The sequence below is a fragment of the Sinohyriopsis cumingii genome, chromosome 3, assembly GCF_028554795.1.
Source record: "Sinohyriopsis cumingii isolate HCF-2022 chromosome 3, ASM2855479v2, whole genome shotgun sequence".
Classification (NCBI taxonomy): Eukaryota; Metazoa; Mollusca; class Bivalvia; order Unionida; family Unionidae; genus Sinohyriopsis; species Sinohyriopsis cumingii.
The window spans coordinates 79,565,365-79,583,092 of record NC_142963.1 but is presented as its reverse complement, the minus strand read 5'-3'; the positions used below and the strand labels follow the sequence as shown (position 1 = coordinate 79,583,092).

The window sequence follows — 17,728 nt, the reverse complement described above, 5'->3', positions numbered from 1 at the left end:
ATATTTAGTAAAATAAAGAGTTTGATTTCACAGATACGGACTATAATGTGGGCAAGCGAGTTTCAGAGAATTCTTGAACTGGCACTATGAGATAACTTCAATAATGATAAGAAGTGTCATTTTTAATTCCAATTAATTAATTCATGATACCAATATTGTACTAACTGAGCAATACAAAAACTGAGCTTCAACATAGACGATTCTCACGAAATAAATGTCGCGTGTTTTTTTTTTATATAAAAAAAGGAATCTTTCTTGGTGGTGTATCAACAGTTATTCTAGTTACCTGCTCTGTGGACTCCCGTTTTGGCAGGATAATATTAATCAACAATACGGGAACCAGACTCATCAAGTAAGCAAGAAGCAACGATATAATACAATACACAGATTATTTTGCGTATAATTTTGTGAAGGTTATTGAAACCAGTGTGAACCATCTTAAATATGTTGGGTATTTTGAAAATAAATGTTATTTAAACAGAATAGCGAACAACTTCATTAGAAAAAGCGCATTATTAAAAGTTATTATTGACGTGATTGTAAATGAGGATTCAGTCAATAAACAGCCAAGTTCCCTAATTCCGCTCACCGCCCCCGTAGTCCTACCTGTAAGACCCGACGCTGATATTTATGTTGTGGGCGTCACCTCAACAAAATCAAAATGTGCTGTGTCTTACATGTAGGACTAACCGCCCCCGCAGTTTTCTCGATGTCATAGTGATCTTTTTTCAATTTTTGGAGGTCCCTCGGTAACTCGGGCCTCGCTTATAGTGTGATCTATGTTTGTGGACCCCGTTGTGTGCGAGTTATCAAGGGAGAGGTGTATGCAATTTGATAAATACTTCATGCCTGTCATGTAATTTGCAAACGTGTTTTGCATCATGTCATCATTGTTTATACTCTATGTCCACTGAAAAAGAGAGAGAATGAAACAATGAAATACCACCTCATATAGTCCCTACACAAAACCTCCGAAGAAAATAAAGTAGAAGAAATCAACAAACTAGAAACATTAGCTAAAACAAAACTCTTTGAATTGTGATCCCACCCCGCTGTGCAATCATACATGTCTGCATGACTGTGCTGTTTAAAAAAAAAATATTCCCAGCTTTCTGCAAATTGTATCAGAAATGTGTATTGTAATCTTTGTGAGTTTATATTGGAACAAGAACAGTTGTCTTACATAACTGTCTGAGAGCTATTGTGCATTTCCTACTCCTATCCCTCCCCGAAACCCATGATGGGGTCGGTATGGGAGAGGAATCATCAGTAGTATTTATTGAGATTGCAATAGCAGTCAGTTTGTCTAAGATGATCTCATTTTCCCTATCCCCTTCTCTCTCTTTCTCTCTCTCTCTCATTTATTTAGATATAGTTGAATAGCATGCTTTTCTTTACATTTATTGCAGTATGTTAATTTTTCTCATTTGTATTTTTAACCTTAGAAACTACCAGAAGGTGAAAGTATATGGAAGTTTAATGTTTGTGACAAAGATAAATTTGACACCTCAGCCTCCATAAAGGTTTGTGCAGTTTAATAACATTTTTTGTGAAGGGTACCAGGTATCCAATTTTTTGCATTATATTGGTTGTGATCATATTTTATAGATTCATTGTAAGCTGAATATTGCAAAAGTTCAAGTCCACATCAGACATAATTAGCAGGAAAAAATGAATGTTGACTGATGAAATTTATCTACACATAAATGTATGGAAAAAATATGAGTCCTCTACATATACATACAGATACATACCCCCATGTGGCTCATGTAACTACATAGTTTGGGGAATGTATTGATCAGTTATTAGTTGTTCAAGCTTTCCAGATTGTGTCATGGGGATGGGAAAGAGCATCATATGAAAATGTGAAATATAAGATGGAATTTTTTTGGAGAAATTGGTGCTAAATAAAAATATGCCACTGGCACTTTTCTATCAGAAAACAAATAAAAATGTTAGCCCTGAAAGCATGTGCAACATTGTGTTTGGACAGAGTCTAAAGGGTTGTATTTCTCTGGAGTCAAGTGCACACACATGTTTTAAGGTTAAAAATACACATGGATCGAAACTAAACTAGTTGTATGGGTCTGTTCAGAGTCATATCTCAGAAGAGTGTTATTAAAAAAATCAACATTATGTGACCTTGGGTTGTTTCAATTTCTGAGATCATACGTAGGCTTTTTACTAAAATGGCCTGTGGACATAATAATCATTAAGAAGTAATAATGGATTTTGATCAAACTTAATTTAACTGCATATCTTGACAATACCTTTATGGGTTTGGAATGCTAGTTTTCCATTACCTTAGTGGCACAGTTCAAGGTCATCATTGAGACTTTTGTACTTCAGTAATCTTCTAAAGAAAAATAATTTTAAAAAAAACTATAAGGATCAAGACTGGCCTTTAGTTGAAAAATGCATATCTGCCATGTCTAATGAATTTGATAACTTGTGTGACCTTGACTTCAAGGTCAGTAATGACTCTTGAAATAAACATTTGAGAATGGATTTTCATCCAGCATGGTGTTCACTGATCTGATGAGGTCCATGACCTCACGTTCAATGTCTAAACTCGTGACTTAGAGACTTCAACCTCTAAAATCTTAACACAGTGTTTTGCACTATATTTGACTTAATTGCCCATGTCAACTCAGACAAAAAATTGGTACCTTGGGAGTTTCTCAAAAAATATCTATTTCAGTTCTCATTTTAGAGAAATAAAAGAAGGTGAAAAAAACAGACATTTTGTGGATAGTTACAAGGACTCTTGTTTACTTTATTTATGAAATATATTTGGTAGCTGTTGACCTTGATATTCACACGTACATACTTGTATATTTAAATGTTTATTATTGTCTTTATTTTTCTTTTCAGCCCCTTATGGATGGTTTGTTTGAAATCAACGAAAACAATAACATTTTTACTTTAAAATTAACAAACAACAGTACCTTAGACTATGACCATCAGAACAAGTATTTTTTGGAATTGCAGATCCTGGTAAGAATAAAACATAAAAATAATGCTGGAATTTTGAAAAAGTATTTTTAGTTTAGGTTGAAATAATCTTCATGGGCTCCGAGTGGCCGAGTGGTCTAAAGTGTGCACCATTCCAGATCACTGCCATCTCAATTCTGTCTGCGTGGGTTCGAGTCCAAGGCTCGGCTAGCGTGGGTATGTGGGAAAGCCTGCCAGTAGCTTCTCGTGGGTTGGTGGTTCTTCCTCCACCAGTTATACTGGCCGCCATGTATAGCCTATCTTGTGCTGAAAAATGGCGTTAAACCGTAGAACATCAAATAGTCTTCAGAGATTGCCTTGTTTACCAATACCTAATTATTAGATCACATACATATTTTGAATGGAGGCATATCTACTTTTTTAAATATAGGACATTTTACAAATTGTGTTAATGGAATCCAAGAACCTATTACATGACTCAAAAAGTAGTTGTGATTGTGTCAGTTTAGAAAAATATCAGATTTCTAACTGAAGTCAATGGATAGATTTTAAAATGCTATACATGAAGTTGACTGAACATGATGAGATTATTAGTTATACATTTTAATGTTAAATCTAATATTCTGACTATCAGTAAGATAGTTTTTTTGGGACAAATGGAATTATTTAATTAAAATTTAAGTTTTCTAGTGCTTAAGATATAAACAGTGTAACATTCATTACAATTGGAATTCAAACTAGCAAACTTCATTTATCCATTGACTAGGATGGTGGTTGTAAGCAAGAAATCCACAATTGTAATGATTTTGATACTTTTGCTGCCTACGATAATAGCGATGATAAAGAAAGAGAAGAATATAAATTCATTATGATGATTAAGACACCCATAAAAAGGAGAAGTGATGAAATGGCATAACTTCTGTACAGAAGATATTTCGATTTTTTTCCACTTGAATTAAAATTTGGTGATATATATATATATATAATTGTTTGTTTTATAGAAATGACTCAGGAAGAGAGAGTTGTGCGAGTTTGTAGGGTTGTAAAGAGTGCCCAACACCTGTATGTGGAGCCGCAAGGGGCTCATAATGAGATTTATAGGGACACTGATAACCAAAACTCAATAAGTCTGATCCTGCGGATTTCTATGATACTCCATACTAGCATTGTAGGAAGCGGGTATGAAGTATATGGTCATAATAGTTGAGTAAATTTAAGTACTGACACAAATTGGTTGTTGTTGTAGGATTTAACACCATTTTTCAGCACACGATAGGCTATACATTTTGGCCAGTATTAATGGTGGAGGAAGAACCCAGCAAAACCCTGGAAAGAACCACCAACCCTTGAGAAGCTACTGGCAAGCTTTCTCACATACTCACATTGGCCGAATCCAAGACTCGAACCTGTGCAGACAGAGTTGTGATGGCAGTGATCTGTAACGGAGAGCGCTTTAGACCACTCAGCCACTCGGGGCCCGGACACAAATTCTGGTTCAAAAGCAGTTGTGAATGCATGAAACTTGGCAATGGCCCCTGATTTGATTCTGTAGGAATACATCAGGAAGAGAGACTCGGTGGAGTTTGTAGGGTTGTGAAGAGTGTCCGAGACCTGTATGTGGAGCCACAAAGGGCTGATACAAGGTATATAGGGACACTGATAACCGAAACTCGATAAGTCTGATCCTGAGGATTGCTATAATAACAAACGTCTGCCAGTACTCCATACATGCACTGTAGGAAGCGGGTATGAAATATATGGGCATAATAGTTGAGTACATTTAAGTACTGACACAAATAGGGGGTCAAAAGCAAAGCTGTAAATGATTGAAACTTGGCAATGGCAATAACAATAGCTGATTTGATAAAGGGCGCCTAGAACAGAGATGGAACAGTATGCTATGCAAGAAATGTCCCAAAAAAACAACATGGTGGAAGGAGGGGAGGCAGGTGGTTCTTTCCACAAATAATGTTAAAAATTAAATGCAGCATCTGCACTGAAAGGAATGCATCTCTACAGGTGTATCAGTTATATGAATGATGCCTAACTGACAATGTTTGATCACATGCTTCAGCTCACTTATATGATTGGTTCAACATGACAATGTATCAAAATTTAGTTACTAGCAAGTTAATAACCTATATTGACTGCAACAACATCATGTCTGTGCAGAGAACCATAGTAGACAAAGAGGGGCCCAGCAAGGAGCCAAAGAAGATGCACTTTGTATTAATTAAACTACATTTAACCAATTAAATTATAATGAATGACAGGAAAGCTAAATAATTGTATAAAAGTCGGTCAGAAATGTTTAACCTACATGTTTGTTTTTGGTTAGGGTTAGAATAGCAAATGTTTATCAAAATTAATCAAGGTAAATGTGTAGTATCTGTAAATTAATACACAAGATGTTGTGAAAAGTATTGTCTTCTATCACAGTTAATACAATTTTAACTCAAAATAATAACCTGATAAAGTTGTGCATGCAGAAGATAATAAAAGTAATGTGTGCAAAAAAGGAAATAATAACAATAATAATAATAATAATAATAATAAAGTTCATGTAAAGTGTAAACATGTATTTGAAATGGGTAAAAAGTATTTCAAACATTTGCATATGGGTAAGAAACTGGTGCCTGACTGAAATATTGACAAAATGGCATTGGTAAGCTAACATTTTTTTTTTCTCAGTTGCAAAACCCAGTATTATTCCTTATGTATGCATATCCATCCAATCTGGGTCAGCTCCTCAACCAGTAGCATATCTTATATATATGTCTTATATATATATATATATATATATATATATATATATATATATATATATATATATATATATATATATATATATATATTATGATCCATATGAAAATAATTTTTTAATTTAAAAAGAAAATCATCCATTCCTTGACAAAATAGAATATGTTGCTGATTTCCTGCTGAAGTTAAATTGTGTTTATATGTGTGTGTGTGTGTGTACGTGTGCATATATATATATATATATATATATATATATATATATATATATATATATATATATATATATATATATATATATAGGGTGAGTAAGATGTACAGTTTCTTATAGTACTATTGGTTGTACCTTCTTATAGTACTATTGGTTGTACCTTCTTATAGTACTATTGGTTGTACCTTTAATTGCAATAAAATTCAGTTTTTCCCAAGTTTGAATGTCCAAACAATTTTGAGCCAACTAATATTTTGAGTTACTGTTTCTGGAATTGTTGTCAGGTGTTATTAATTTCTTTGCATTATACTTAAATGTGAATAAGGGCCCTGGGTGGCTGAGTGCAGGTCTAAAGCACTTGCCTTTACCTTTCACTGCCTTCTCACCTCTGTCCATATGGATTTGAGTATCAGGCTTGGCCAATGTGGATATGTGCTAGTAGTTCTTTGTGGGTCTTTGGTTCTTGCTGGCATTCCTGGGTTCTTCCTCCACTAGTTTTACTGGCAGCCATGTATAGCCTATCATGTGCTGAAAAGTCTTGTTAAACCCAAAACAAGAACAATAACAATAAATAGAAATAACCACACAAATGTCACTAAGTACATGTAGGTTTAATAGCACAAGGACAAGATGTGAATGACTGCCACCTAAGGTTAAAACTGCTATGTCACAAGCGACTGGAAATGTAGTACTAGTCCTAGCCAATGCATCTATGAATATAATTGCTGTTATAAGACCCTGTTATAAGAATGTGTAATCCTTGTTATAAGGCTGTGAAATCCCTGTTATAAAACTGTGTAATCCCTGTTATAAGACTGTGTAATCCCTGTTATAAGACTGTGTAATCCTTGTTATAAGACTGTGTAATCCCTGTTATAAGACTGTGTAATCCCTGTTATAATATTGTGTAATCCCTGTTATTGGATGCCACTTCAGTACAGACAACCAGTTATGTTACATGCATATCAAATTGATTATAACACAAAACAAAGTTTTTAAAATGAAAATTTTAAAATCATAAAATGCACATGTCTGAGTTTTACCCATCTAAATTCAACTCGAGTAAGCTTCACAATGTTTATTGTTGGCCTGTTCTTTCACACAATTTCATTGTTATTGTCATGCATGGTGGAGTAAACAGGACGTGCCCCAAAAACATTCTCATTTTTTTATTCCTAGGATGGAAACTTTACCAGTGTGACACTTAATCTCACAATAAATGTGATGGATGTTGACAACAAACCTCCAGCTTTTAAGAATGAAATTTATTACATGCATGTGGATGAAGAGGTAAGTTTCTAAATTAGGTTTATGTATCCATTTTGGTCATTACACCAATTTGGGAATTGCCCTTACAAATATACAACTCCCTTAATCATCCTTATATCACAATGCCTTTAGCCTTAATTTTATTTAATATTTCCTTTCTTTCATACTTTAGTTGGCATTATTATTATAATGCAATGCATGTTAAGCAAATACTTATCACTATCCTAAAATTAATCTCATTGACATAGGAGTTCAGCAAGACGTAAAGATTGAGTTTGCCCTAGTCATGAATAGTGAACAGTAGTTATTCCATGGCAATTTTGATTTTTATACATTTCTAACAAAAGTTGTGGGACATTTTTATATAGCATAATCTGTGTGGGTGTGTGGGTTGCCATGTAGTTGGATGGGCATATATTATTGTTTCAGGATGATATGTTGTTGTGAATATTTTTGAATGCAACATTGCATATGTTATTCTTTAGTACAGTTAGAACCCTATTGAGTTTGCTGCAAAGCAGCTCCAAGGAGAAAGTCACCGATGCTAAAATAGATTTTTCTTATGCAGAGCCTTTAACATCCATGACATATGTTTAAATACATCATCTTATCATTTCTTTGTAATATACTGGCTGTATGTCGTTATTTATTTTCATGTCTTCTAAATGTGTGCACAGTTCTGAAATCCATGAAGTATATTCAAGAATTATTTGTCGTAATATATCAGTTGAATATCTTCATATGATATCTTTATATATGCCTACTTTAGGTTAGTCTACAATGTACAGGATAACATCTTAGTTCTTAAGAAATCCTAAATGTATGAAGAATAGTACATCTACTTAAGAATGGTAATTGCATAAACACACAAGTTTGATGTTTGATTTTTAATGGAGTAATATGCCATCAATTAGCAAGTGACAAAACTGATTATAATGAATGAATAAATGTAGAGAATTATTTTTCTCTATCTCACACAAATTTATCAGAGTAAAATATTTGCATTTGTGACTTTCTTCTTCAGCAACCTAAAAGCACATATTTTGGAAAAGTGCATGCAGCTGATAAAGACATCGGCATTAATGCAACAATTCTATATAAACTTGAATCTGTAAATGGTAAATATCAATTTGTCAACAGTACCCATGATGTGTGTTCTTCTCAATTATAGATATGATACTGAAATGATATTTTTAAAGTTTTAATTGATTTCTTTATTCAGTCATTTTTAAATGTTATTGACAGCCTTTTCATGGAGTGTAAATTGACCTGTATGGTGTATGGCTGGAAAAATCTCTTATCTTGAACAAGTTCAATATTTTACACTACAAATGATTGTTTTTTTTTATTAATGCACAGAATTGTAATATTATATATATAGTAGAAAATGAAGGGAAGTTTTGTATTTTGTGAATTCCCATGCTAATCTCCATTCCCAGATATTCTTTTGTTGTATCTATCATTGAACGATTGATTGACTGACTGATTGAGGTAAATATCATAACCTTTTTGTGTACTTTGAATAGATTTCTAACCACATGTAATTTAAAATTTGTTTTTCCAAATCAATACAATGATTGTCCTTTCTTTTTTCCTACTAATTGGAGACTGCAGTGGTTCTTTACTATAAACCCATTCAGTATATCGCTTTCACTCTTGAAACAAATATAATTATTGATCCCATTAAATTCTTAGAAGTTTATTGTTGCTGCTTAAATTATTTCACATTCTTTTAGTCATTGGCTAATGAAGACTTAATATAATGTGATTTCATGTCAATAAATATCCATTATTGTGTTTTACTGCACTATTATGACAAAGATTTGTTGGAGTCCTCCATATAAGTTTTCCTCACCTATAAAGCAAATAACTTCTTTTCTTCCTATGAACATTGTAAAGAAGGAGAACTGTATTTCAGTGCCTACTGTCAGACTTAGTTTTCAATAACTATGCAGTTATATAATGCAATAATTGGTTTTAACAACAGTTTCTTCAAAGGGAATATGCTACATTGTGATAAATCCAGTATTAGGAGTATATTAATGATAAAAACTTATTGATTATATATGGCTATTTCTACACTTGCAGGATCAGGCTTTTTCAGGATTGATACATATAGTGGAAACTTGTATACCAATGAGACATTTGACAGAGAAAAAGTTGACAGCTATACTTTGGTTGTTAAGGTAGGTCTTTCTATAGTTTTTTTTCCCCCACTTCTCATGTTTTCCAATTGTTATATACCTTATCTAACAAGTATACAATATATACTTTAATGTAACAACCACTCAGAGGATCTCTCTAATCATTATCTGAGACTAGGGATTGGGGTTGGCTCTAACAGGTGGTCTGCATAAAAGAGTATCTTAGCAGGAAGTAAAGGCAATTTACTTTGCATCCTCTTTTATCATTTTTGCAAAAGATGAGGTTTATTTGACAGCATATGTGTTATGCCTGGCATAATTTCATTTATTTTGTAAATCCTGAACAACATTTACAAATCAATTTGCTAGTGAGCTTACAGCATTTTTATGGATTAAGTGATAAAAATTGTATTAGGTCAAAGTCATTGGAGTTGATGGGTTAGAGTTATATCTAGGTCAGTCCATGTTATAATTTCTTGTTGTTATGATAATTTCTGTTGACTTGGATGAATCATATCAGAATATGCCAAAACAAGTCAAGCAAGGTCATGGAGGTGGATTAAGTTATCATCAAACTTTGTTCAAATATTTGTCTGATTGACATAGAACATTCTCAAGAATAATAGTCAAAGGTCAAAGGGCATGGTCAGTATGGATTTTTTAAGACTGTTAACATAGTAGTAAGTTATTTTTCCATCAGTGGATGGTTATCAAATTTGGCATATAAGTTTATATTGGAACATGGAAAATATGAATTTGCTGTCTTGCTGCTGGGTCAGTTCAGTGGATCTTATCCATACATCCATTCTTATGTCTGTCTATTGTCCCAGTGGATCTTATCCATACATCCATTCATATGTCTGTCTCTTGTCCCAAGAAGTTTTTATAATGATAATGCAAAAACCACACATCAACAAATACAGTCTGGATGGTTTGGTTGTATGCTAATGTAGATTACCTGGTGAGGTTTTTAGGTGATTACATCAATTTATTTTACACATATTTCAACTTATGTACTTAAACTATTTTAACAAACACATTGTTAGAACAATATATCAAAAACATTTGAAGCAGGCAAATCAGATTTGGTAGGCCTATTTGTATGCATATGTAGATAACCTGTTGATATTTGTATGCCATTATGATAAATTTAAAGAAGAAAATGTCTGAGTTATTTAACAATTTGGACATGTACTTTTGTTTGGCATAGTGGCACACTTATTATACAAACATAAATCTAGTATAGACCAACAGGTCAAAGTTCAAAGTCTTAGATAAAGTCTTCAAAGTCTTATTGGCCCGTTTTTGTTGTGTTTGTATCTCCTAATCCACTGACAGATTTTGATTGCAAACTAATTATGTTAATTAGTTGATTAAGATGATGACTTGATATTTGATTATGATAATAATCTACATGTAATACATTGAATTGCTTCAGTAATTCCTTGACAAGCTTCAACAATGGTATGCTTTAGTGATACTTTGACATGCTTCAATAATGCATTGACATGTTTCAGTAATACTTTGACATGCTCCTCATTGACATGCTTTTATAATACCTGGACATGTTTATATAATGACATGCTTCAGTAATACCTTGATATGTTTCTACATTTATATGTTTTAGTACCTAATACCTTGACATGCTTCAACATTGACATGCTTTAGTTATACCTTGATATGTTCCTACATTGACATGCTTTAGTACCTAGTACCTTGACATGCTTCAACACTGACATGCTTTAGTTATACCTTGACATGCTTCACTAGTACATTGACATGTTTCAGTGATACCTTCACATGTTCCTACATTGATAAACTTTAGTTATATCTTGACATACTTCAACATTAACATGTTTTAGTAATACCTTGACATGCTTATATAATGACATGCTTCAGTAATACCTTGATATGTTCCTACATTGATATGCTTTAGTACCTAATACCATGACATGCTTCAACATTGACATGCTTTAGTGATACCTTGACATACTTCAATATTACATTGACATGTTTCAGTATTATAGATCTTGTTAACTTCCTCATTGATATTTTCTATACCATCCAAACTTTTATGACCTTGAAGATTTTCAGTGTCACTCATATATCATAAGAACTGAACAAGCCTTAATTACTTACATGTAGCAGGGCAAATAAAGGTATGCTTACTGTGAAGTATTCTAAGCAATTTTTAAATGTTCTAAGTTGATCTGCTTTTTAAAAGTTACATTTTATTAAGAGAGGAATCTGGGTATAGATTGAAGATTTAGGACTGTTAATAGAAAGATAGTCAAGTTACAAAAGTATGTATGTGTACATGTTATAGTGTGGATAACACCTAGATACCCATTAGCTTGGAACAGGTCTCACAAACAACTTAATACATGGGTATGAGTAATAGAATTTTAGAAAAGATCACACTTGAATAGTCAGTTAACAGTTTAGCTATTGAAATGTTGCATATACAATAATGTACCAACAGATGGAAGTGTTATTTACCCATTAATTCATGTTGTATATGCATCAGGTAACAAATTATTTTGGCTTCTTATTCTTTTTATTATTATTATTGCTAAGATTATTATTATTATTATTATTATTATTATTGGTAAACATTAAATTATTGGATTTGTTCTTTTCTGAACATTTATTATTATTATTATCATTATTATTATTATTATTAACATCAACATATTTGCATGCATTTTAGGCATATCAAGAGGACGACCCAATCAACAGATTCACCTTTGCCACAGTGGAAGTAAGAATCAATGATGTGGATGATAATCCCCCAGTGATGTCAGAGACAGAATATCATGCCAGAATACAGGAAAATGCTCCAAAAGATTCCTTTGTAATTCAGATTCAGGCAAAAGATGCAGATAAGGTTAATTGATTTTATCCCAAATTTACCTTGATCATTTTTTAAAAGCTTTTTTCTTTTTGCAAAGAGGTTTGAATAAGTTCCTAAAGATATCCAAACATATGATGTTGCACTTTTCACACAAGCAAGAAAATCAGAGAACAATGATAAAGACTTCAAATATAGATGGGCATACAGAATAATATTAAGCTTCAGGACACAAAAATGGATCTAAAAATAGAAACATAATTTAACTAAATATATTGGACAGTTTTACACTCGAGTATTTTAACATGATCCCAAGTTTATCCTTCAGACAGTTATAAAGATTAGGAATTTATTCTTTGTTCTGACTAGATTGTGTTGCAAAAATAATGTTTTGAAGGTATCATTGAAGAGCATATCATTAAAATATTTGACACACTCATGGATATTAAATAATCACAGTAACTTGGGTTTTCTGTTAAAAATAGTGTTTGCACATACATTGTGTCATTAAAGACTGAGTCATTCATTCTATCAAATGAGATAGTCTTTGTAAAAAAAAGAGCTCATGATGTTACAAAAGCCTGCCCATTCAGAACAGCCTTCTCATTTACTTTAATCACACTCTGTGTAAAATTTCACTGTTAATATTAGGCATAATTCTATGTCTTTTTGATGCAAATAATGAATAAACCAATATGTATTAGGTATATTCAGCACAAACAAACCTAACATTACTTTATGAGTGTTCTCATTTTGATTGTATAGTCATGTCAGAGTTGTATTTATGTTAATGTTTGTCATAGTCTAGCTGAGCTTACCACTCCAGATGGTGTTTAATAAGATGGCATACTTATCGTCTTATCAATATCATATGATACTGTCACTGTATCTGGCCTTTCAAGAAATGAGACATTATTATGTGTAATTTAAGTAAATTTTGTGAGATCTGATGGTTTCTTTTTTCAGTTTTGATGCAAAATGCAAACAGTAATGTATTTTTCATTACCTTTCAGCATATAATAGGAATTTGCAGATTGCATGGAATAAGCATATAGTAATAACTAAAATGATCCCATCACCAGGTTTCCTTACATATTCAACTTATAGTTGGGATTTTCAATATATAATCAGCCATTGTTTGTTGCACATTAGGGACACTTCATTTGCAGGCTGTCCTATTGTGAAAACACTTGTAAAGTATACATATTTAGTTTTACATATTACAAGGAATAGACATTCGGGAATTTGAGTGTCTATATTGATCACCTTCTATATCTCATAATTTGATGATTGGTGATTTCACCATCACACATGAGTGGATTCACCATTGAGCAATAAACAATAACAACATTTTTGACAGACAGCAGCAAATAAACCAGAGGCAAATTATAGTGGTTTACTTTGTATGAAGGAAAAATAATCAGATAGTTGATGACTAGTGAGCTTACATGGATGGTTTTGATGATGTCAGCTGCTTGCCAATAATCAATAGTGTGCTTAAGTTAATAACCACTATTATGAAACTACTTATAATTTGCCTATTAAAGTTTTCAGTCAGGCCTATACTATTCATTGGAACTATATGGCAATTTTTTTTGACTGATCCAGAAACTGTTTTTTTATCACCACTAAACAATGTAGAGAATACTGGCAGATGGGGGGCCCCCGAGTAGCTGAGTGGTCAAAACAGCTCTCCATTACAGATCATTTCCATCTCACCTCTGTCTACATGGGTTCGCGTCTAGGATTTGGCCAATGTGAGAAATTGCTTGCCAGTAGCTTCTCATGGGTCGGTTTGTTCTTCCCAGGGTTTTCCCTGGTTCTTCCTCCACCATTAATACTGGCCGCCATGCATAGCCTATCATGTGCTGAAAAATGGTGTTAAACCCCACAACAACAACAACTGGGAGATAGTATTTTTAAAAACATGCACTATATTAAAGAATTACATGTACTGTGGTTTATATAAATTGTGAAAAATTGACAGACAAATGTGTATAGTATTTCAAAAGAATTTATGAAGATGTCTGGCCATGGTATTATTCTGCCAGATGATTGGAGTGTAACAAAGGATTGCAAAAACTGGTCAGGTCACTGTTCCGTTTGAAAGAACCATGCATATTTATCAAAGAGGAAAAAAAAATGATAAAAGCATTTTCTGACATATCTGGTATATATTGATTGATTAATTAACTTAGGAATTATCTCAAAAAGCAAGAGTGTGAGCTTGGTAAACATTTTGAGGAATAAAAACATGATAGGTCATGTCTTATACAGATGATGATGATGATGGCGATTACAAGAATGACAATGATATTGAAACATCAAGTGAATATGGTAGCTTGAGTACAGAAGATCACCAAGGGTACATCAATTAGAGAAATGTGAATATGGTAGTTTGAGTACAGAAGATCACCAAGGGTACATCAATTAGAGAAATGTGAATATGGTAGCTTGAGTACAGAAGATCACCAAGGGTACATCAATTAGAGAAATGTTTTTAGTATTAATATGGAATTACCAAAGACAATTGTTGGTACTTATGAAATAGTGGCTAAAGATAAAGAAAATGATGAAATGAGGGAGTGAATGAGACATGTGAGTTTAAGGGAAATAGATTTTCGTACAAAGAAATAGACACTGTGGAGTCAGTAGATAATAAATTTTGATCCTTTGACGTCATCTGACTTCATTATACAAGCAGTGAGCATTTACTCATTGGCAAATGAATTCTTAATACAAGGAATATGATTTGTATGTAGTGATTTGGCAAAATACTGAATTAAAAAACATTATATATATAAATATCAAAAATATTTCACATGGTTCTTTCATCAATGATGCATGGCTAATACGTTGTGATGGGCTGCGATTCCTCATATTTGCACTTATTTTTAAAGGTCAAAAGTCATTTACAGCAAACGTCCATACAATTAAATACCAGTAGTTATAAGAACCTTTATATCTCCTGCAGAATGCATTCAGCAGATGCTATACACACCATTAATCTAAAAATGATATGATTATTTTGATCAAAACATGGATTATGTTCTATTTGATAAATTTAGCCTGTAAATATACATAAGAAGTTCAGTTGCATTAGGATGTAATTAGTGTACAATTGTGTGTCTTGGATCAAATGAACTATGTTGCAGAACAGGCCATTATGAATAGTGTGTATCACATTTGCAGGCATTATGCATTGGTACAGGTGCTAAAACATGTTGTAAATATGCCATCGGAGTTAAATCATAAAATCAACTTTGCCCACCATGTGGATTATTGTGCCCACCATGTGGATTATTGTGCCCACCATGTGGATTATTGTGCACACCATCAAAAATTTTCTGACACAACAAATTTTGTCTGCATTACATCCAGTGAGAGATAATAATGATCTGTTTAGAAAATACCAGTAATACTTGGATGAACTGAATTTTGATAAAATGGAATTTCCTGTGCAGGTTACTGATACTGGCAAGTTTAAACAACTAAACCCTGATATCACCGCTATTTGTATTTGTTAGGAATTTGTGCCTTCAACTGATTCAATTTTCCCACATGCATGCAGGGGCTTAATACTGATTTGTTATTATTACAGGAATCAGATTTGAGATATCATTATTTGTGGATAAAACATTTATTACTATTGGTATACCACTATAGTAAGTAAAAGGGCAAAACATTTCCATGCAAACGTTGTATACATGTATTTAATACCCAACAACTGCTTCACAAACATAACTTTTATTATGGTAGAATTAGAGAAAAACTACAGCATATGATTATGCCTGAAACTGGTGAAAACATTTGGAAATTTACAGCAGTGCAACGAAAAATGAAAGTGCTATGTATCATTTGTGATTGTGTCAAATACCTTAATATTCATGTGAATGACTAAGACCTCCAAATTACTGATTTTGTTACACTGTTGTCAGATGTGATGGGCAAACTGAGCCAATATTATATCATGGTAAGGACTCAATGGAGGTGTTTCTTAAATGGTTCAAAATTACAGCGAAATTTATTCGACAACATCTCTTTTTGCTCACTGACATGATTATAACCAGCGATACTATTCGTGAGTTTTCTGATTGGATCTGTGATGGTCCTTTTGGTGGAACTGAAAGTGGAAGCAAAGCTTCTCAAGTTTGTAATCGCTGTCATATCACTGATGTGTTTACAGGAGCTGCACACAGCTCATGCACTTTATAATTATGAATTAAACCAAGTAAAAAATCCGGTAGTGTTTCATAATCTGCATGGGTGTCATGGTTATTTAATAACTCAAACAGACGTATGAGCATCAGAGGTGCCAATAAGTGTTATTCCAATTTATCTAGTGGCAGAAAACTTCAAAATCACTAGTAAGGCATTGTGCCACAAACACCAAGTTCTTAAATAGAAAAGCATATATCTCTACGAAAACATGAGCGATTGGGAAAAGTTTACTGAGACTCAATTACAACTTATCAAAGCATTTTATTTGTTGCTGTTGCTTGACAATATTTCAGATAAAGTTTCGAATAGGCAAGCATTGGTTTGGTCCACCTTTGTTTGCAAAACAGGTGATTATCATGATCTGCATTAGTGCACCAATGTGTTATTACTTGATGATGTATTTGAAAAATGTTGTGCTAATGCTGTGGATGTGTTTAAAAAAAAATAAAAAATAGATTTGGAATTGTTGACTGACACTGAAAATCGGTTTATGGAGAGCTCACTTTGTGGTGGAATATCAATAGTAAGTGATCAACATGCATGTGCAAACAACCCAAACATATACAGGAATTATCCCTTTGTCCCAAACAGTTACATCATATATCTGGTCTCTCATACTTATTAGTCTACAGTCAAAATGCTTGCTAAATAAACTTTACTAATTCTTTGTCACTGAGAATGAAAAAGGTTGCTTACATTGTCGATTGGCTTCAGTTTTAAAGATATAATGCTGGGTCAATATATACAATCCTTAACTTGGAAATGCTCGAGATTAAGTGAGTTATAAAGGGAGGTGATCTCAATTTAAAACAGAAATGACTAAAATATATCTTTGACTAGATCCATGAATAAATGACTGGTTTTAAACAGTACTTGCTTTTTAGGCAGACCAAAGAATGATGCAATCTGAAGATGGTATTGCATTATACATGATATGAATTGCATCATGTTATTCCTAGAAGTCACAGATGATGCAATCATAACTAAGCTTACATCACTCTGCTGAACAAATTGCCCTATATTAGCTCTAGAAATTTAACAGTGTCATGCTCTCTTATTTGTCTGTGTTTAATTTTGCAAAGATACACATTTCTGTTTGCCAAAGTGAGCAAGAGATGCCTAATACTTGTGTGAATAAGGCAGGTGACTTTTGCTTTGTTTGTGCTGAAGTGACTTTTGCATCACATATGTATAACCAGTATGGTCAAGAAAGTATATCACGTTTACTTTGGCTGCAAAATTGGAGATCAGGACAAAAAGGTAGGCCCTGCACATATGCTGCAACACTTGTGCAACAAATCTTTGCCAGTGGCTGAACAG

At 33.0% G+C, this 17,728-nt stretch overlaps 2 protein-coding genes across 2 annotated transcripts in view; both read left to right on the top strand.

The window, feature by feature from the left end:
* The window catches only part of LOC149803176 (uncharacterized), a 52,782-nt gene extending 51,244 nt beyond the window's left edge, over positions 1–1,538 (top strand). Inside the window, exon 6 of the mRNA XM_089953896.1 lies at positions 1,446–1,538. Coding sequence (XP_089810022.1) covers positions 1,446–1,538 — 93 coding nt within the window. The remainder of the gene's footprint in view (positions 1–1,445) is intronic.
* Positions 1,539–2,428: 890 nt separating this feature from the next.
* The window catches only part of LOC149803173 (protocadherin Fat 4-like), a 208,618-nt gene continuing 193,318 nt past the window's right edge, over positions 2,429–17,728 (top strand). Inside the window, exons 1-6 of the mRNA XM_089953895.1 lie at positions 2,429–2,470; positions 2,875–2,997; positions 7,103–7,213; positions 8,217–8,310; positions 9,281–9,378; positions 12,047–12,223. Coding sequence (XP_089810021.1) covers positions 2,429–2,470; positions 2,875–2,997; positions 7,103–7,213; positions 8,217–8,310; positions 9,281–9,378; positions 12,047–12,223 — 645 coding nt within the window. The remainder of the gene's footprint in view (positions 2,471–2,874; positions 2,998–7,102; positions 7,214–8,216; positions 8,311–9,280; positions 9,379–12,046; positions 12,224–17,728) is intronic.